Source organism: Anolis sagrei, chromosome 4, assembly GCF_037176765.1.
Source record: "Anolis sagrei isolate rAnoSag1 chromosome 4, rAnoSag1.mat, whole genome shotgun sequence".
Classification (NCBI taxonomy): Eukaryota; Metazoa; Chordata; class Lepidosauria; order Squamata; family Dactyloidae; genus Anolis; species Anolis sagrei.
This window is the reverse complement of record NC_090024.1, coordinates 172,871,435-172,888,659: the sequence shown is the minus strand read 5'-3', so window position 1 is coordinate 172,888,659 and position 17,225 is coordinate 172,871,435. Positions and strand designations below refer to the sequence as shown.

Here is a 17,225-nt window from a genome sequence, read left to right as displayed (position 1 = left end):
GGAGGGGGATAAGGCTTCCAGATGTTCTCATGAGTCAGTCCCACAAGAGCATCTGGACACCCACCCCAGAAAGCATGCACTTTCTGGGTGAGTGTGGATAGGCCCCCAGGAACATCCACGTTTTTAAAACACACATGGTCCTGGGATAACTGCCTGTCAGGAAGCGCCTCAGAAAAAGGCAAAGGCAAATCCTCTCTGAACAAATCTTGCAACAAAAAAATCTGTTCACCTTAGGATCTCTATATTGGGAAAAACTTGAAGGCACACAACAAGCACCCACACACACATGTTCAGGCATAGCCTTTTAACCAAATGTGAAATATCTGAAGACCTTAGATCCAAGACTAGGAAACAGCTTTAAAAATACCCAATAGTTTGGATAGTTTGCTATTCAAGCAAAGACTTTTCTCTTGTTGAAAGGGTGACTTCTGATCTGAAGAGTGAAATACATAGATATTTTGGCAGCAGTACATATAATACATAGACAGATTTTCCACATCTGTAGTTAAGCTGCTACTGCATTTGTATGTGTCAAAACCTATCCCATGCACTTCATTTACACTGCACTATTTCATCAAGAGCAGCTGACCTTTTTGACTCTGTCTGTTAAATTATGGCTGTGTCACTGTTTACATGGTCCTCTTTTTCGTACTGGAGAAGTTGAAGATTTTCTGATATAGGAGAAGTGTGCTGAATTTCCCAAATTGTTACTTTTAAGCAAGTAAACATGGCAGCTAATGGCCATAAAGCAATGCAGAGGTTTGGTGAAAATACCAAAAAGCTTCCCTATATACAATTAAAGATTCTAAGAAATAGGGAACTGCTGTCAAAACCAACAGCTTCATATCATTTCTTCCTTCCCAGCCATAATGGCTAGTAAAATTTACCTTGGATATTTGTGTCGATAGGTTATACTGGATGGCATAACGCCATCAGCACACACAAAGCAGAATAGTTTTGTTAAATTACAGTTTCATTTTTTTCCAGTGATGTGCAGCGGTGGTGAGGGAAAATAGACAAAACTGCCCATCTCTGAGTTGATTGTTTCTCCAATGTCTTCCTTCCTTTCTTCACGATTGTTGCATACATGTATTTTTCTTCTTGCCATCACTGCTATGTTAGCCTAGTTATACTGGACCAACGGGATACCAGTTTCAGCAAGTTGCTCTGCAACTCTCTGGTCATAGTTCAACCCACGGAAGAGAACTTTCACATGCAATTGACACTTCTTGTATACATGGCTAAGATGTAAAAATAATATAATAAAAACAAAAACACATACAGTAGAGTATTACCTTGTGGTCCCTGCTGGGTAGACTGGTTTTGAAACTGTGTGTATGATTTAGCTGTTGAGAAGCGCTGTCCATTTGGAGACTGGCTGTGTGATGATGGGGAACATTGTTTCTGAAGTAGGGAGGAAGTAACTACGTTTTTTGATGGACTGACAAGAGAAGGACAAATATTTGGAACAATCCTAAAACAAGAAAAGAACACAAGAGATAATCAGCTTGTGACTGTTTTATTATAAGACATTAACTCTTCTAACAACTATTGTTTTTCATAAAAGTGAATGGTTCTCACTTCTGCTTATTGCTTTCCATAAAAGTGAATGTTACGAATAATCTAAATCTAGGTTAAATGTACGATGATAACTAGAAGTACTTCTTGGAAGTAGGACAACAAATGACCAACAGAATTATACTGTGAAAATCAATCTCCAGATAGCTGCAGTTATCAAGAGTTGTAGTGCCAAGAGATAATAATAATAATAACAGTACTAATGAATCTTTATTTATATCCTGCTTTTCTCACTAAACAGGATCCAAAGCAGCTCACAACATATTAAAACAGTACAAATCAAACAATATATGCAACAATTGAAACCATTTATAAAATAAAACATCTGCTACCGGACTCAATTCAAAGTGCTGGCGTTGGCCTTTAAAGCCCTAAACGGTTCGGGCCCAAGCTACCTATCCGACCGCACCTCTGCCTATGAACCCACCAGGACCTTGAGATCTTCCGGGGAGGCCCTGCTCTCAATCCCGCCTGCTTCTCAAGCATGGCTGGCAGGGACGAGAGATAGGGCCTTCTCGGTGGTGGCTCCTCGGCTGTGGAACGCCCTTCCTATGGACATTAGACTAGCACCATCTCTAATGGTATTCCGCAAAAAAGTGAAGACCTGGCTGTTTGAGCAGGCGTTCGAATAATTAGTGCAATGATTGGTTAATGAACACTGGAATGGAACAATGGATGACGAATCTGGAACATGTTTTTGATGACGAGACGACAGTGAATGGGTATTGTAGTAACTGTTTATTAATTGTGTAATGTGTTAGGTTGTTAACTGTTTTTATACTGTAGCACTGAATTTTTGCTGTTCGTATTTGTTGTGAACCGCTGTGAGTCGCCTTCGGGCTGAGAACAGCGGTATATAAGTAAGGTAAATAAATAAATAAGCATTTAAAACCATTTAAACAGTTACTATTACTATTGAAATAAAACAGGTGAGCTGGTTATCTTTTTACTAGTTTTGATTAAGTTTTATTTTGTTTTCTTTAGCAAGTCTTAGCTATTTTATACCTATGTTGTAAAGCATCTGGCATAGAAACCCAACACTGATTGATGTTGTAGTGAACTGGCCAAGTAGCCGCTTATTAATATCAAAAAGTTGACGGCTACTTCCAACCATATAATGAATAGGACTTAACTCTCATTTATTTTAATTGGTCTACGCAAGTTGTGACTGACTATTGATCCAGTCTCATGGTCTCTTTCTTGGGAGAAGTCCCCAGATGCTCCCATTCATTGCTCTGTGACATTGAATACATGGTTTATCATGCAGTTTATCATGCAGCAGTGCATATTAATTTGTATATATGCATATTAATTTGTATATTTGCCAAGACCACTGCATTTTTCTCAGCTACCCCCATACTGCTGACTCCACCCAGTCTGGATCAGGATCATGGTGCATGAATAATAATAATAATAATAATAATAATAATAATAATAATAATAATAGGATTGCATGGGCAGTTCCTTGACAAAATTGAAGGAAAAGTTGACAGGGAGAAGACCTGGTTATGGCTCATAAATGGAACACTGAAGAAGGAGACAGAAGGACTGATTCTTGCAGCCCAGGAGCAAGCCATCAGAACAAATGCAATTAAGGCCAGGATCGAAAAATCAGCAGATGACCCAAAATGCACACTGTGCAAGGAATCTGATGAAACCATGGACCATATCCTCAGCTGTTGCAAGAAAATAGCACAGACGGACTACAAACAAAAGACACAACTCTGTGGCCCAGATGGTTCACTGGAATTTATGTCACAAGTACCACCTGCCAGCAGTAAATAACCGATGGGATCATAAACCCGCAAAGGTCGTGGAAAATGAACATGCAAAAATACTGTGGGACTTTCGAATCCAGACTGACAAAGTTTTGGAACACAATACACCAGACATCACGATTGTGGAAAAGAAAAAAGTCTGGATTATTGATGCCGCATTGAGGAAAAACAACAGAAAAAACCCAGCCGCTATCAAGACCTCAAAATCGAACTGCAAAAGCTCTAGCATAAACAAGTACAGGTGGTCCCAGTGGTCATTGGCATACTGGATGCCGTGCCAAAAGATCTTAGCCGGCATTTGGAAACAATAAACATTGACAAAATCACTATCTGTCAACTTGGATCATTCAAAAATACATCAGACAGTCCTGGACGCTTTGGAGGTGTTTTACTTGTATTCTTTGATATGAAATCCAGCATATAGATCTCATTTGCTGTGACATACTGTGCTTTTTTGTCAGTAAAATAATAATAATAATAATAATAATAATAATAATAATAATCTTTATTTATAGACCACCCTCTCTCCCCAAGGGGATTCAGGGTGGTTTACACACACAAAAAGACAAACATTCAATGTGATAATCCAATTCAAAACACAGCACGATAATACAAATAATGCAAAATAATCACATTACACTTATAACAAAAAGGGGCATTTGACATTAAACTGGGAAGCTATCAAAACCTCCCTTCCTAATCCACAGGCTGACCAAATATCACATCCTGAGCTTATTTAAAAAGCACGGCGAGGGGGGGGGGGGGCGTTTTTGTTGAGAGTCGAGGAGCTTGCCATAGAATGGCCTGGAGGACCTAGAAAATTCCTAGGGATAACATATTTTGTCAGATGCAAGTAGATGAAAACAAGGGTACACCCATCCTGCAGGCACAGAGGTTGCAACATAATGTTTATTTTAAGCCTTAGTTCTCCACTGTTCTCCTGAACTGGCCAGATGGAGAGTCCACATATAACAGAGTACCGTATATTGTACTGTTTTAGAATGTTGTGGGAAACCAAAGCTTTCAGCCAATGTGAAAATCTGCATAGAGATAATTCCCAGCCACACTCTTCATATCAAAGGCAAGTTTATACTTGGAAGTCCATCATCATCATTATCTTCTAAACGTTTTCCTTACAACTATAGTTCTAAGTAAATTAACAACCTGAAGAAGATCTGTCTAATGATTTTTCCTTTCTTAAGCATACCCATATAACTTTAGGTGGCAAGTTTACATAACTCGGTGACATTTGAAAAGTGTTTATGATCCAAACTAAGTTTCTGCTGGTTACTGAGAGCAGAAGGCAATCCATACTCTTTTGAATAACTTACTCACAACAGGCAATTCTATATGAGAACAATATTAAGTGAAGTCTACTCAGAATCTGCTGACTTTGAATGGCATGAGCAGAGTGGCAGCATGAAGCATCTGTGTTAGATTTCTATAACCAGTGCGTAAACCATGGGTAATGTGTTACACATTTTGAAAGTTATACAGGTTCAAATACCATAGGATTTATTTAAAACATTATTTCATTTTTAAAATTTATGTCTTGCCTTTGCTTATATTCTTGTAAGTAGACAAAAAGGTGTGATAGACCTTTCAGTGATCTACTGGACCAAAAGGATTTATCAAAAGAGGCAATGAAATAACTTGAAATTATATTATTGGTATATTTTCTATTGCTAAAGAAGCATTGGAGTTAAGAAAGAAGAATGGATTTTCCTTAAGATTAATCCAATCCACCTTTTTAAAGATGTCTTAGTCATGACTAGGCATAAAATAAGTGTTTGGTTGTTTTTACTTTAAATAAGAAAAGGGTAACATTTGCATGTTTAAGAAAAATACATCTATTATAATTAATTATAGGCTGAATCCAGAATAGCCAACCTACGAATAGAAGGAGTTAGGAGGCACCAGGTCTAGTAGAAGCTCACTATTGAAGAAAAGAAATGAAGGTGGGTTGTTGCAGGTTTTTCAGGTTGAATGGCTATGTTCTAGAAGCATTCTCCCCTGACATTTCGCCTGCATCTGTGGCAAGCATCCTCAGAGGTTGTGAGGTATGTTGGCACCTAAGGAAATTTGGTTTATATTTCTGTGGAAGGTCCAGGGTGGGAGAAAGAACTCTTGTCTGATGGAGCTCCCACCCTGTTCTCCCACCCTGGACGTTCCACAGATATATAAACCAAATTTCCTAGTCGCCAACATACCTCACAACCTCTGAAGATGCCTGTCACAGATGCAGGTGAAACGTCAGGGGAGAATGCTTCTAGAACATGGCCATACAACTCAAAAAATCTACAACAACCCAGTGATTCTGCCACGAAAGCCTTCGACAATACACAGAAATGGAGGTCATTTTTCAAGTAGCCTTTCATCTTGCAGCCCCTTGTATTTCCTGTGGTGCTGCCCCAAAGAGTTTCTCTGCCCTCCAAATCAATTCTTTGGGGGATGCAGGAGATGAATCTATTGTTCTTTCCTCTAGTACATGAGCAACACCACTAAGCAAAGTTGTACTAAAATGGTTGGGGCTCTGAAGCGGTTTCAAAAATAGGGGCCCCTTTCAGTACACGTGAGCAACTCTACTGGTGGCATACAAATAAAATGAAGGAAGGAACAAAGCAGTAGTAAAGCAGACAATTGCAGAAAAATATTGTGAACCCATTTCCAAGTTTGTAATTTTAGGAAAAACTAAATGCTTGCTTTTTTTTTTTTTTACTTTGTCACAAATGTTGATGGTAACAAAAACATCAGGATATTTCATCCCTAAAACCCCCTTTTAACTAAGTACGGTCTACAGAAGAAAAGATTCAATTTTAAGGAATTTTTCATGCTCCACTGACCAGTTAGTGTTTTTTAATGCTTTCCTGACAATAGAAAATGCAACACAGCATGCATAATTGGTAACTATTTGGGGGGGAATATAAAACTAGAAGACAGAGAAATCCATTTCTCTTTTACTTATACTTGGAGGCAAAATACAACCACAACAGAGACATGGATGTTTCCAATATGAACACTGTCTCACTTTGTTGTTATTGGGGGAGGAAAGCTTTGACTGTCAGATTCCTCTGTTAGACAATGGTTCCCAATATTTCTTCCATCTTTCTCAGCAGGAAAGAGATCAGATCCAGAGTTTAGTCCATCTGTACTTTATCTCAAATAAATTCCTATATTTTTTGTGATGTGGTGCTTACCCATACTTCAAACCATTTATCAAATGCTGTCAAATAGCATATAATAAATGCTGGCTTTCAGAGTGATTATTCACCGAGAAAGTAACACAAAAGAGAGACACTAAAAAGGTGAAGAGACTTTATATCCCACTTATTAGCCAAAAACATGAATGTTTCTTATGATAATATGAAGTGTATACCATGGAAGAAAACGATGTGCCCTGTATCATACTTTTAAGTTCTCACATAATTTGAACCAGTTATTGTGTATCACAAACAGAACATAAATGAACCATTTATGTAAATCAAGAAAATCAGCAAAAAGTATAAAATAGAAATTTATCCCAACTTATTTGCATCGAGACTGGTAATGATATTAGTTTTTTGCAGCAAAACCAACAGAAAAACCAAAAAGATTTTCTTTGGAGGGCTAAAGTTCACTTTATCAAATTATGACAGCTAATACAAATGAATTTGTTTGTCTTGTGTATTTAGCTTTTATGTGTCAGGGGTGACTTGAGAAACTGTAAGTTGCTTCTGGTGTGAGAGAATTGGCTGTCTGCAAGGATGTTGCCCAGGGGACGTCCTTAGTTAGCTGAGATCTTGTATCACCAAGCTTGTTATGAAAAGGGAGCCCTGTCATCATAACTACATTTCTGGATCTAACCTCCATAGCTGCTGGGAGAGGGCTGGAAGCTTCTTCAGATGCCCGTACCACTCCCTCGCGCTTAGGAAGGCCTTCTGTTAGTAGAGCTGCCAGGCTTATAAGGGTAGGTTTTTGAGAGCACCTTTGGTTACTACACTTGAGCAAAGCAATACATGTAATTTCCCAGAGTGTCTAGCTTACAAATTTGTAAATTCTGAACAAGATGTCAGGCACTTGCTAACATTGTAACATGCTATGGTAAGCAAATAATAATAATAATCAATTTTATCAAATACATGCACAGACAAATCCTACATGATTGTATATTTTGTTGTTGTTCATTCGTTCATTAGGGTGTCAGAAACTTAGCAATAGTCTGTGTGGTAGTAACAAGATTTCAAGATGATAAAGGGAATATTGAAGATATGACATGCATCAAGAAGCATCAGAACTGATTTTTGATAGACAAATGTCCTAATTAAAAGGAAATTTCAGCTTCTCTTTTACATAACTACTCATTTTGATATACAGTAGGCTCTCAGTTAATCAGAACTCTCAAGCAACTGGCAACAACATTCAAAGAAATATTACTTTAAATTTAAAAAGCTGTTTTTACAATACAGGAAAACAGTAAAGCTGTGTGATATTGATTTAAGTTTATCTTTGTTCACGGTTATTATTTTATTTTAATAATATCAAGTCAATATAGAGCCTATTGTATGGTATAGTGTAGGGCATAGCATTAGTCCTATTTTTAATAGTAACTATCAAGCAACTAACAATACTAAAAGCAATATAATGTCCAAAATAAAACCTAAAGCATATGAACACTAAAATAGAACTAAACCTAGGTCTATGAAAATAGTTAAAACCATTAAAGTAATTAAAAACCTATTTGGACATTGTGAGGTGGTGTGTTGTCGAAGTCTTTCATGGTCAGAATCACTGGGTTGCTGTAGTTCCACCTTGATTAGTACTGAATAGCCCTGCAGCTTCAAGGTCTGGCTGCTTACTGCCTGGAGGAATCCTTTGTTGGGACGTGAACCTTGAAGCTGCAAGGCTATTCAATGCTAATCAAGGCGGCCAGTTGCATCATTCACACATGCCTCAAGAAGACAAGAGTTCTTTCTCCCACCCTGGACATTATTCCACAGATATATAAACCCCGCCTGCCTAGTTTCCAACAAACCCCTCAACCTCTGAGGATGCCTGCTATAGATGTGGGCGAAATGTCAGGAGATAATGCATCTGGAACATGGCCATATAGCGCGGAAAACTCACAGCAACCCATTCTGAAGTGAAATTGTCCCTAATAATTTTTCAACACAATTCATAGTCCACAATTCATAGGAAGATTTGTGGGGTGTTTTTTAGTTGAGTAATCTTATGTTAGCCAATGAGAAGGTGTGTCTAATGCATAACAGAATTCCCTTCTTGTGTAAACAAGGTCAGTGTAAAACTTGTGACTCGATAAATGCAATAACAGTATATTTCAAAAACTAAAATGACAATGTCTTCATAAATGCTTGTAATCAATAGCATACAAGAAAGTTATTTACTTGAATTATATAAAATTTCAAGGCAGCTACAGGATTAGGAGATTAGAAAAAAGGGGAAAAACAGCAAAAATCAGGAAAAAGAAAAGGTTAGCAGAGATTTTCATCCCTTCCAATAATATTAAAAATGATGTGCAAAGCTCAACTAATCTGGTTTCTGGATGATGCCCAGTTTCTTGCCACGTGTTTCTTTTCTGGGTCCTGCCTGCAGGGAATTTCTGTCAACACAAGCTCAGGAAACAGTTATACTGTTCACTTCTTAGAGAAGAAAAAAAATCCCTCCTTTTCTATCTGAAGTATGGTGAACTTTGCTGCTAATCAGTCCCAGGTGCCTTTGCCTCATTTTACAGAATATGTGAGATTCCTCCAATATTTTGATACTAAATCAGTCAGTATAGTTTACTCCTCTTTTTAAAAATAATATTTTTTTTATTCAGAAAAGCAAAAGACGTTGTTATACAAGAGCAATGGAACATGCAAACAAGGGTTTTTTGAGGTTATATGTTTTTAAAACTTGCACAACTACATTTAATCCACTACAACAAAGTACCTATTAAAATAATTGAATATATAGGATTCCTTCATCAGAGTAATTTTTCAAATCATTTGGTGTAATTTACTCTTCTGAGGAATTGCTTTTTCATTATTTTATATTATGCTATGAAATAAGCAAACATATTTTTGGACATGGCATATTATGAAACGTACTGGAACTCCAGCTGTGCTTAGTGAATAGAGGCTGCTGGGCTCAGGATCTAGCTGGCTGCCATGGGATGTTCCTTACTTCTCCCAACAACATGAAGAACCAGAAACCTGTTAGATGGTTCACCACAGATACTCTGACTATCTGAATTTGCAGCAAAGCCAAGTGGGTCATGGCACACATAGACGTAAACTCAACAAGGGGTTGTCAGAAAGAAGTTAACCAAGTATGAAGTAAAACCCCAAATTGGTCTGGTGATTTGGTTTTTGGAAAAAGAATGCCAACAACTCTTCCCTAGAACATAAACAATTTACTTTTAAAGAAGCAGTATGATGCAGCAGAAATACTACTTGAACACATTTTAAAAGGCATTTTATGCAGACATTTATTTTTCTAAAAATTTGCTTTGGCTTTTTTTTACTGCAGCAGGTTAAACCGCTGAGCTGTGGAACTTGCTGACTGAAAGGTTGGCGGTTCAAATCCAGGGAGCGGGGGGAGCTCCTGCTGTTAGCCCCAGCTTTTGCCCACATAACAGTTCAAAAACATGGAAATGTGAGTAGACCAATAGGTACCGATTCTGTGGGAAGGTAATGCTGCTCCATGCAGTCATGCCGGCCACATGGCCTAAGAGGTGTCTACGAACAATGCCAGCTCTTCGACTTAGAAATGGACACAACTAGACTTTATGTCAGAAGAAACCCTTTTAAACATAGGAATAGAGACTCAAGAACATTCTTGCCTTCTTAACCTGCTATATTTGAACACAATGGCTTTCTAAAGTATAGATGATAGAATGGGTGTGTGGGTGATACCTGCCCAGACTAGGCTGAGGACACCTCAAAATTATAATCAAGACTTTTCTAATTATAATTAGAAAATCATGCTCCCTGAGAAATGATCAATCAAAAGGATCAAAGATGCATTTATATCTGGATTTTTATGTATACTGCATTTCTTTGTTTTGTAAAAATTACCAATGTCTGCAAAATTAATGATGACTTGCCTGCCAATATCGAACCCCCTTCCCGCAATCTTAAAAATAGTCCTGAGGGTCAGATTCCATTTAATGATGAAGAAAGGTCAACTGGTACCATATCTGATCTCATTGGCTACCACTGTTTCATTTCTGGACAGGCAACTAATCACTCATGGACAGGCACCATTTTGGGGACCAGAACATTGAGCAGCACTGAGCTAGAACAGTCATTTGTTACAATGAATAAGTGGGACATGTATCATTGTGGAAATAGGGCTTGTTTATTGTTAGTTAGCTTGCATTATTTTTGCAGCATTTTCTATTGCTCAACTGCTGATGTTGTATAATTTTGCAAAAAATGCTAAATTACCATACAAGCTTGTTTGAAAATAGGTTTTAGCATGCATGCCAGATTCTACTTGGCACTGCATCTCTCTAAATAAACTGCTTATTTATTCTACTGCAGACTCCATTCTTGATGTTTAAGGGGCCAAATTTCCCTATCAGTGGTTCCAATCAGAGCAGATGTACTGACTCCATGGGATTTACACAAGGGTTGACTCACCCCATAACAATGGATTCAGTTGTCTATTTTAGTAGGCAATACGAATTAGATTCAGACCAATGACATTTTAACACTTCATCCACTTGAGTGGTGTCCTATTTCCATAGCCAGGTCTGCATGTAATCTATGGAGAATATTCTGATGCATGAGAAACCAAATTCTCCTCTACTTTTCACTTTGTAAAACTTCAAAATAAGTGTACTCACATAATGATATATACTGTATTAGCCAGAATCCCCTTTGGCAATTAGAAATGCGTTACCAGGGCTTTTGTGTACTCACAGTCTCTACATGGTCCCTAGTTTTGGGGTTATGTAGAGACAAAAAAATCCCCCAATCTGCAATTACTGTTCAGCTGTAATTGTGATCCATGGCACTCTATTCCCCTGTTTATTGGGTAGTTTTGTTGTTCATTCGTTCAGTCGTTTGCTACGCTTCATGACCTCATGGACCAGCTCACGCCATAGCTACCTGTCGGCCATCACCACCCCCAGCTCCTTCAAGGTCAATCCTGTCACTTCAAGGATAACATCCATCCATCTTGCCTTTGGTTGGCCCTTCTTCCTTTTTCCTTCCACTTTCCCCATCATAATTGTCTTCTCTAAGCTTTCCTTTCTTCTCATGATGTGGCCCAAGTACTTCATCTTTGCCTCTACTATCCTTCCCTCCAACGAGCAGTCGGGCTGTATTTCCTGACGTATGGACTGGTTGGATCTTCTCGCAGTCCAAGGCACTCTCAGAACTTTCCTCCAGCACAACAGTTCAAAAGCATCTATCTTCCTTCACTCAGGCTTCCCTATGGTCCAGTTCTCACATCCATAGGTGACTATGGGGACGTTTCCCATACTTGCAATTAGAATCAAACGCATAGCAAAGTATCTTGTGAGTACACCTATTTTGTGAAATACGTTTATAATCAGATGAAATATTTATTTTCTGTATATGTAACTTTTAAATGTTTACAGCCACATTTTGTTCCTTTGATCTAGATCCCGCTAAACATAAAAACCTATATTTCTAAGGGGAACAAGTACCAAGTTTATAACCTTATAAGTATCTTTAAACATGTTGAAATATATGATGCTGAATGGATGTATTTACAACAAATATTGATGTATATGATAAGTATCAAGTTCATAACTCTGTTAGTTTTCTTATGTGTATCTTTATATGTGTTTATATACATGATTTTCAATTAATTTATTTGCAGCAAATATTGATATATATATAATACATATAATTTTAATCCAACAGAGGAAGGCCTGGAGTGAGGCCGAAACTGGTCGTGGACTACGGATTTATGTTCAACTCGACGCAAGAACATACGGTGTTGATACTTTTTTGAGTGACTGTACCAAACGCTGTTTTGTGGATGCTATGTTTTGGAACTTATAATAGGTTTCACCAGTCACATTATTGGCTGAACTGATTTATTTTTCTAACTATGGTGCTTACAAATAAGTAAATCCCATACTAGATTCAAGCCATAGTTATTTTGTATAAATAAGATCCACTCTGTTTTGTTTGTTTTCCACTGAAATGCTAAAGTTGCTCCAAATCCTTTTTCCTTGTTGATTACAGGATTGTTTCTCGATGTAACAAAAATGTTTTTAACTGAAAGCATTACCACTTGTTTTGCATTTATTAAGCAGTGTTTTATATTGTTCCAGCAGCCTGTCCACTATCTGGAAAGCAGTCCTTTCCTAAGTAACAATAAAAACCTAAATGATGGATCTCACATCCAGTTATGGAACCTACCTAATCCATCCAAATGTTCTGTATTTTCTATTTGTCCCTAGAGTTGTGCCATGAAGCTGGGATAACAAAAATACTATACATATGGGAACTATCAATTTTCTTTGCAAATATAAGACCCTTGGCTCTTCAGGTAAGGAGTGAAATGTTGGCTTTGTGGAACATAACTGACTTCAAGAGACTCTTGCTGTCAACCATTTGTTTCACTCTCCTCGCATTTATATTGGCATTGAGTGAAATTCCAATTTACAGCAGTATTTTTTCCTGAATCCCTTTTACTTGAAACACTGGATAGCTTAAGACTCTAAAATGCTCCCTAGTCAATATGCACCAAAATCTAATAAACACTTAAGACAAAATTGCACATTGGAAAGTAACATACCTTTGTGTTCTCCCACATAAAATAATATGGTGTACAAAAGGACACACTTGCTACAAATCTTTTATTTTAGCTTTTTTAAACCAAAAAGTATGCTATAAAATTGTCTTAAGTTTGTGCATTACATGGTTACTAACAAGATTCCAAGAATGCAAACATACAGTTCATCATGTTGCCAAAGGGTTTCATGGTCGGAATCGCTGGGTTGCTGTGAGTTTTCCAGGCTGTATGGCTATGTTGCAGAAGCATTCTCTCCTGAAGTTTTGCCCACATCTATGGTAGACATCCTCAGAGGTCTGTTGGAAACTAGGCAAGTGAGATATGTGTGTGTGTGTGTGTGTGTGTGTGTATCTGTGGAATGTCACTTGTCTAGTTTCCAACAGACCTTTGAGGATCCCTGCCACAGATGTGGGTGAAATGTCAGGAGAGAATGCTTCTGGAACACGGCCATACAGCTTGGAAAACTCACAGCAACCCACTACAGTTCATCAAAAAGCTCCACAATATAATAAAGGAAAAATGGGATTTTAACCGAATGTTTCTGAGAATAGGCCTGTGTTACTTCACTGTTTTTGTCTTACTGATACCATTTGAGAAATCCCTGCTCTCGACTGGTGTAATGCTCTGTCTTGGATGGTCTAGGTTTATATACTGAAGATTGCTAAATGGATGTTCCTACTTTGATGAAGATGACATTCTTGACCCTTTCCATTTCCTCCTCTATAAAAAACAAAACGGTCTATTCAGACAGTTCCATTTATCTATAAAAAATGAGACCACTTGGGATTAGTGCTGAAATATGTGGACACTTTTTCCAGTACATACCAGAAAAATTGCTATTTTAGTAGCAGTATACTTGTATATAGAATAGATTGTATATAGAATAGATTCTACACACATACACCAAGCATGCATGATGTTTCTTCTAGTACATACACGTCTTAAGGCATATGGTTGCTTTTCCATTTTCAAGCTGCCACAAATCAAATTTTACTATCTTCACAACTGCTGAAATTAAACAGAGCTTGTCATTATTTATAGAGAGCGCTGTAAGTAATGCTAAAATAACACTTCACTACTTGAAACTCAAAAACAAAAACAAAAAGCTTGATCATGACAAGCTCCACTTTCTACGTGCCAAAATATTTCTAAATCAAACACTTCTCCTTTAATTAATATTAATATAAATTGGTATAAAATTACTTGATCCAGCATTCTGTACACTTCACACACTTCTTTACTGAACAAAAAAAATATTATACATCACATATATCGCCAGTATAAATATATTTGGTAATGAAGTCAGATTTTGTTAGAACATTTTCAAGTAAATTAAATAATTTTTGTCAAACTATTTAAATGTCTTAGCAAACCATTTGGGAAAATGGAGAACTGCACTTGGTATTGACTTTGGCAAAGATTAGTATAACAAGGGGTTTTTTTTTGTTTAAAAAAAGTCTTTAAATCAAAATCTTAGTCTTTCTGTCAAATGTAAGCAGACTTCTTGTACTCTGTTGCTTGTAGCTTTTGGCTTCTTTCACCCATGATGACTCAGTCACTACAGTTTTTGATAGCAATCATTTTGGTCTGTCCCAAAGACTTAAATCCAGGAATCCAACCTTGTCATCACATTGGTTCACAGTACAGAAATTCTGCACATACGCTTATACAAGGAGGCTGAGATAGGTGATGAATGAGGCAAAACACTGCACAGTTGCCAGAAGTGTAAAGCAGCTTGCATAAAGAAGAATAGCTACAGCGTTTACTTAATTTAGGTAGTTATTTTTTTTATCTGAAGGAATCCAGGTGCCCTACTGACAAAGCTGCAGCATTTCAATATCCAAGAAGTAAGTACGCCCCAAATAATGTGTTAAGTCAAATTATTAGATGTAAGATTTCTATAAGCTCCCAAAAGGAAGGCAGCCATAAGTGATAACAGCATTAACCCATTTCATAACAGACCTGTCCTTTAGAACAGAACTTCTTAATTTTTTCCATTTGCAATCCCTTTCCACCTGAGAAATTTTTACATTATCCTGGGTATATAGGTATATAAAATAAGTATTAAAATCCAATTTTTACTGATAATAAATCAGCATTTGCAAGGCTTACTAAACAACGTGATTTTCCTTTTTGTGGAGCACAACTAAAGCGGTTTCTGCAGAATTTACTGTAAAACTGCATGTGGTTGCTAACAGATTTGTGTAAATTAGTAGTGGTCAGAAACATTTTGTCAAAATTTTCATGACCCCCGCATTGAGCTAAGGGGACCCCATTTAGGGTTGGGACCCACAGTTTAAGAAGCAGTGCTTTAACACAAAATGTTTTAGTGGAAAAGTTGACCAGCCTTTAATATCTTTGTCAAGGAAGCACTTAGTATGTTACCATACTGGTTTTGCAGTCTGAAATGTACATGATATTTTAAAATGGCACTCACCTTACTTGATTTCCATGTACTTTTTCTAACTAATTTCACTTGACTTGTCAAGTTGACAGCTTTCTCCCCTGATCCTCATTTCTACAGATGATGACCAATTTATTACGACTGGGATTTTCTCTTTGGTCCTTTGCATAATTTAACTAGTATGGCTTCTCCATCCAAGTTTTGGTGGATTTCTTTTAAATATATGGTTAGTCCAAGGCGTAAAGCAAATAATCAAACCCAAACCCCAACCAAGTGTGAAGTCCTTCTTTTTCAGAGTTTGGAAAAGTTACTATTTTGGACTACGATTCCCAAAATCTCGCAGGCAACGTGGCTAGTGACCTGCTGCTTGGAGGATTCTGTGAGCTATAGCTTCGTAATGTAATTTTTCTATACCTGTGATAGCAAGAGGCTCATTAATAGCAAGAGACCTTCCAAACTGAGATCTGAGATGGTGGAAAATAAATAGCACTGTGAATAAAATGTGCCTCAGACCTGCAGCTGAAACAAGAAGTAAAATTATGTGCCATTATAGAAAGTCATATATTTTAGCTCCCATGTTCATTTGTGGTATAGAGATAAATTATGTCTGAAATCTATTAGATTTGAAATTCTGATATTAAATCAAAGATCATTTAAAATATTTTAAAGTGTGTTTATATTGTATATGGTAATTATAGCAGATTACAAGTTATTCTGCAAAATAGCATTAGCAGAAGGAGATCACTAGTAAGACGAATCTTTATGTAGTTAAATAATTTCATTTGAAAATTAGTATATAGAACAAAACCATGCTTCAAACTTCATTCCTAGTTTCAAGACACTTGCATGTTGATTAAAATCTTGTCATTATTTTAGCTTTATATTGCGTTAGAGACAAACTGCAATCCTTTACGGGTCTGCTTCTAAAAGATAGGATAGGACTACACTGCTTGCTTTGCTTACCAAACATTGGACAGTAATAAATTAGTATGGTCTTCCATGGCATGCTCTGAGAAAAAGAAATACATTAAAAGAACACAAAAAGGGTTTTTAATCCAGTTGTGAGCAAAGCCAGTAAATACAAATTTGTTCCTAGCAGCTGAAGCTTACAAGGGAACATCTAATAAAAAACTTAAACCAGTTGGCTTATTTCTTTCCATGCAATGGAGACTACTTCAATGGGAATAAATAAATTAGAATGCAAAGCCAAGTAATATGTTCAGAGTGGAGAAATAATCTGAAGTAAGACCATTCAGCAGTATCACGACAGTAACACTATGGGGATGAGAGAAAGAGAGGGCAACCACATATTTGAGCAATAAGGAAGAGATGTGAAAGAGCAACTATAAAATTTATGTCAATGATTTTAATTTCACATTTTATGAACCAAAAAAAAAACCCTTCTTTCAGGAAAACAGACATGCCCTTGCTATAACTCGCAGACAAACACACATGCTCTTCATATTTTACTCATATTTTATGAGTGGCACATTAGTACTCTGAAATAGAAGTAAACACTGAGATATATTCCCAAAAGACTAATTTGAGACATATATTTTATTTTTATTTTTTAGTTAAAGAATGACAAAAGAGATGGATCATTGAGAACTTAAAATTAGCAATAACCCCTTTACTACTGTCTGCAATGCCTCAGTTGACCTACAAGCTCACTCAGGATAAATCAAATTTCTCAAACTGTACCAGGAGAT

At 37.0% G+C, this 17,225-nt stretch overlaps 1 protein-coding gene across 4 annotated transcripts in view; it reads right to left on the bottom strand.

Annotated features, from left to right (window-relative positions):
• The window catches only part of GLIS1 (GLIS family zinc finger 1), a 220,509-nt gene that overhangs the window by 10,338 nt on the left and 192,946 nt on the right, over positions 1-17,225 (bottom strand). For 3 of the 4 annotated variants that reach the window (XM_060773532.2, XM_060773530.2, XM_067467878.1), the window contains one exon: positions 1,296-1,474. In XM_060773532.2, coding sequence (XP_060629515.2) covers positions 1,296-1,474 — 179 coding nt within the window. Of the gene's footprint in view, positions 1-1,282; positions 1,475-17,225 lie in introns of all 4 variants that reach the window. The other variant, XR_009631356.2, reaches the window with a different exon arrangement.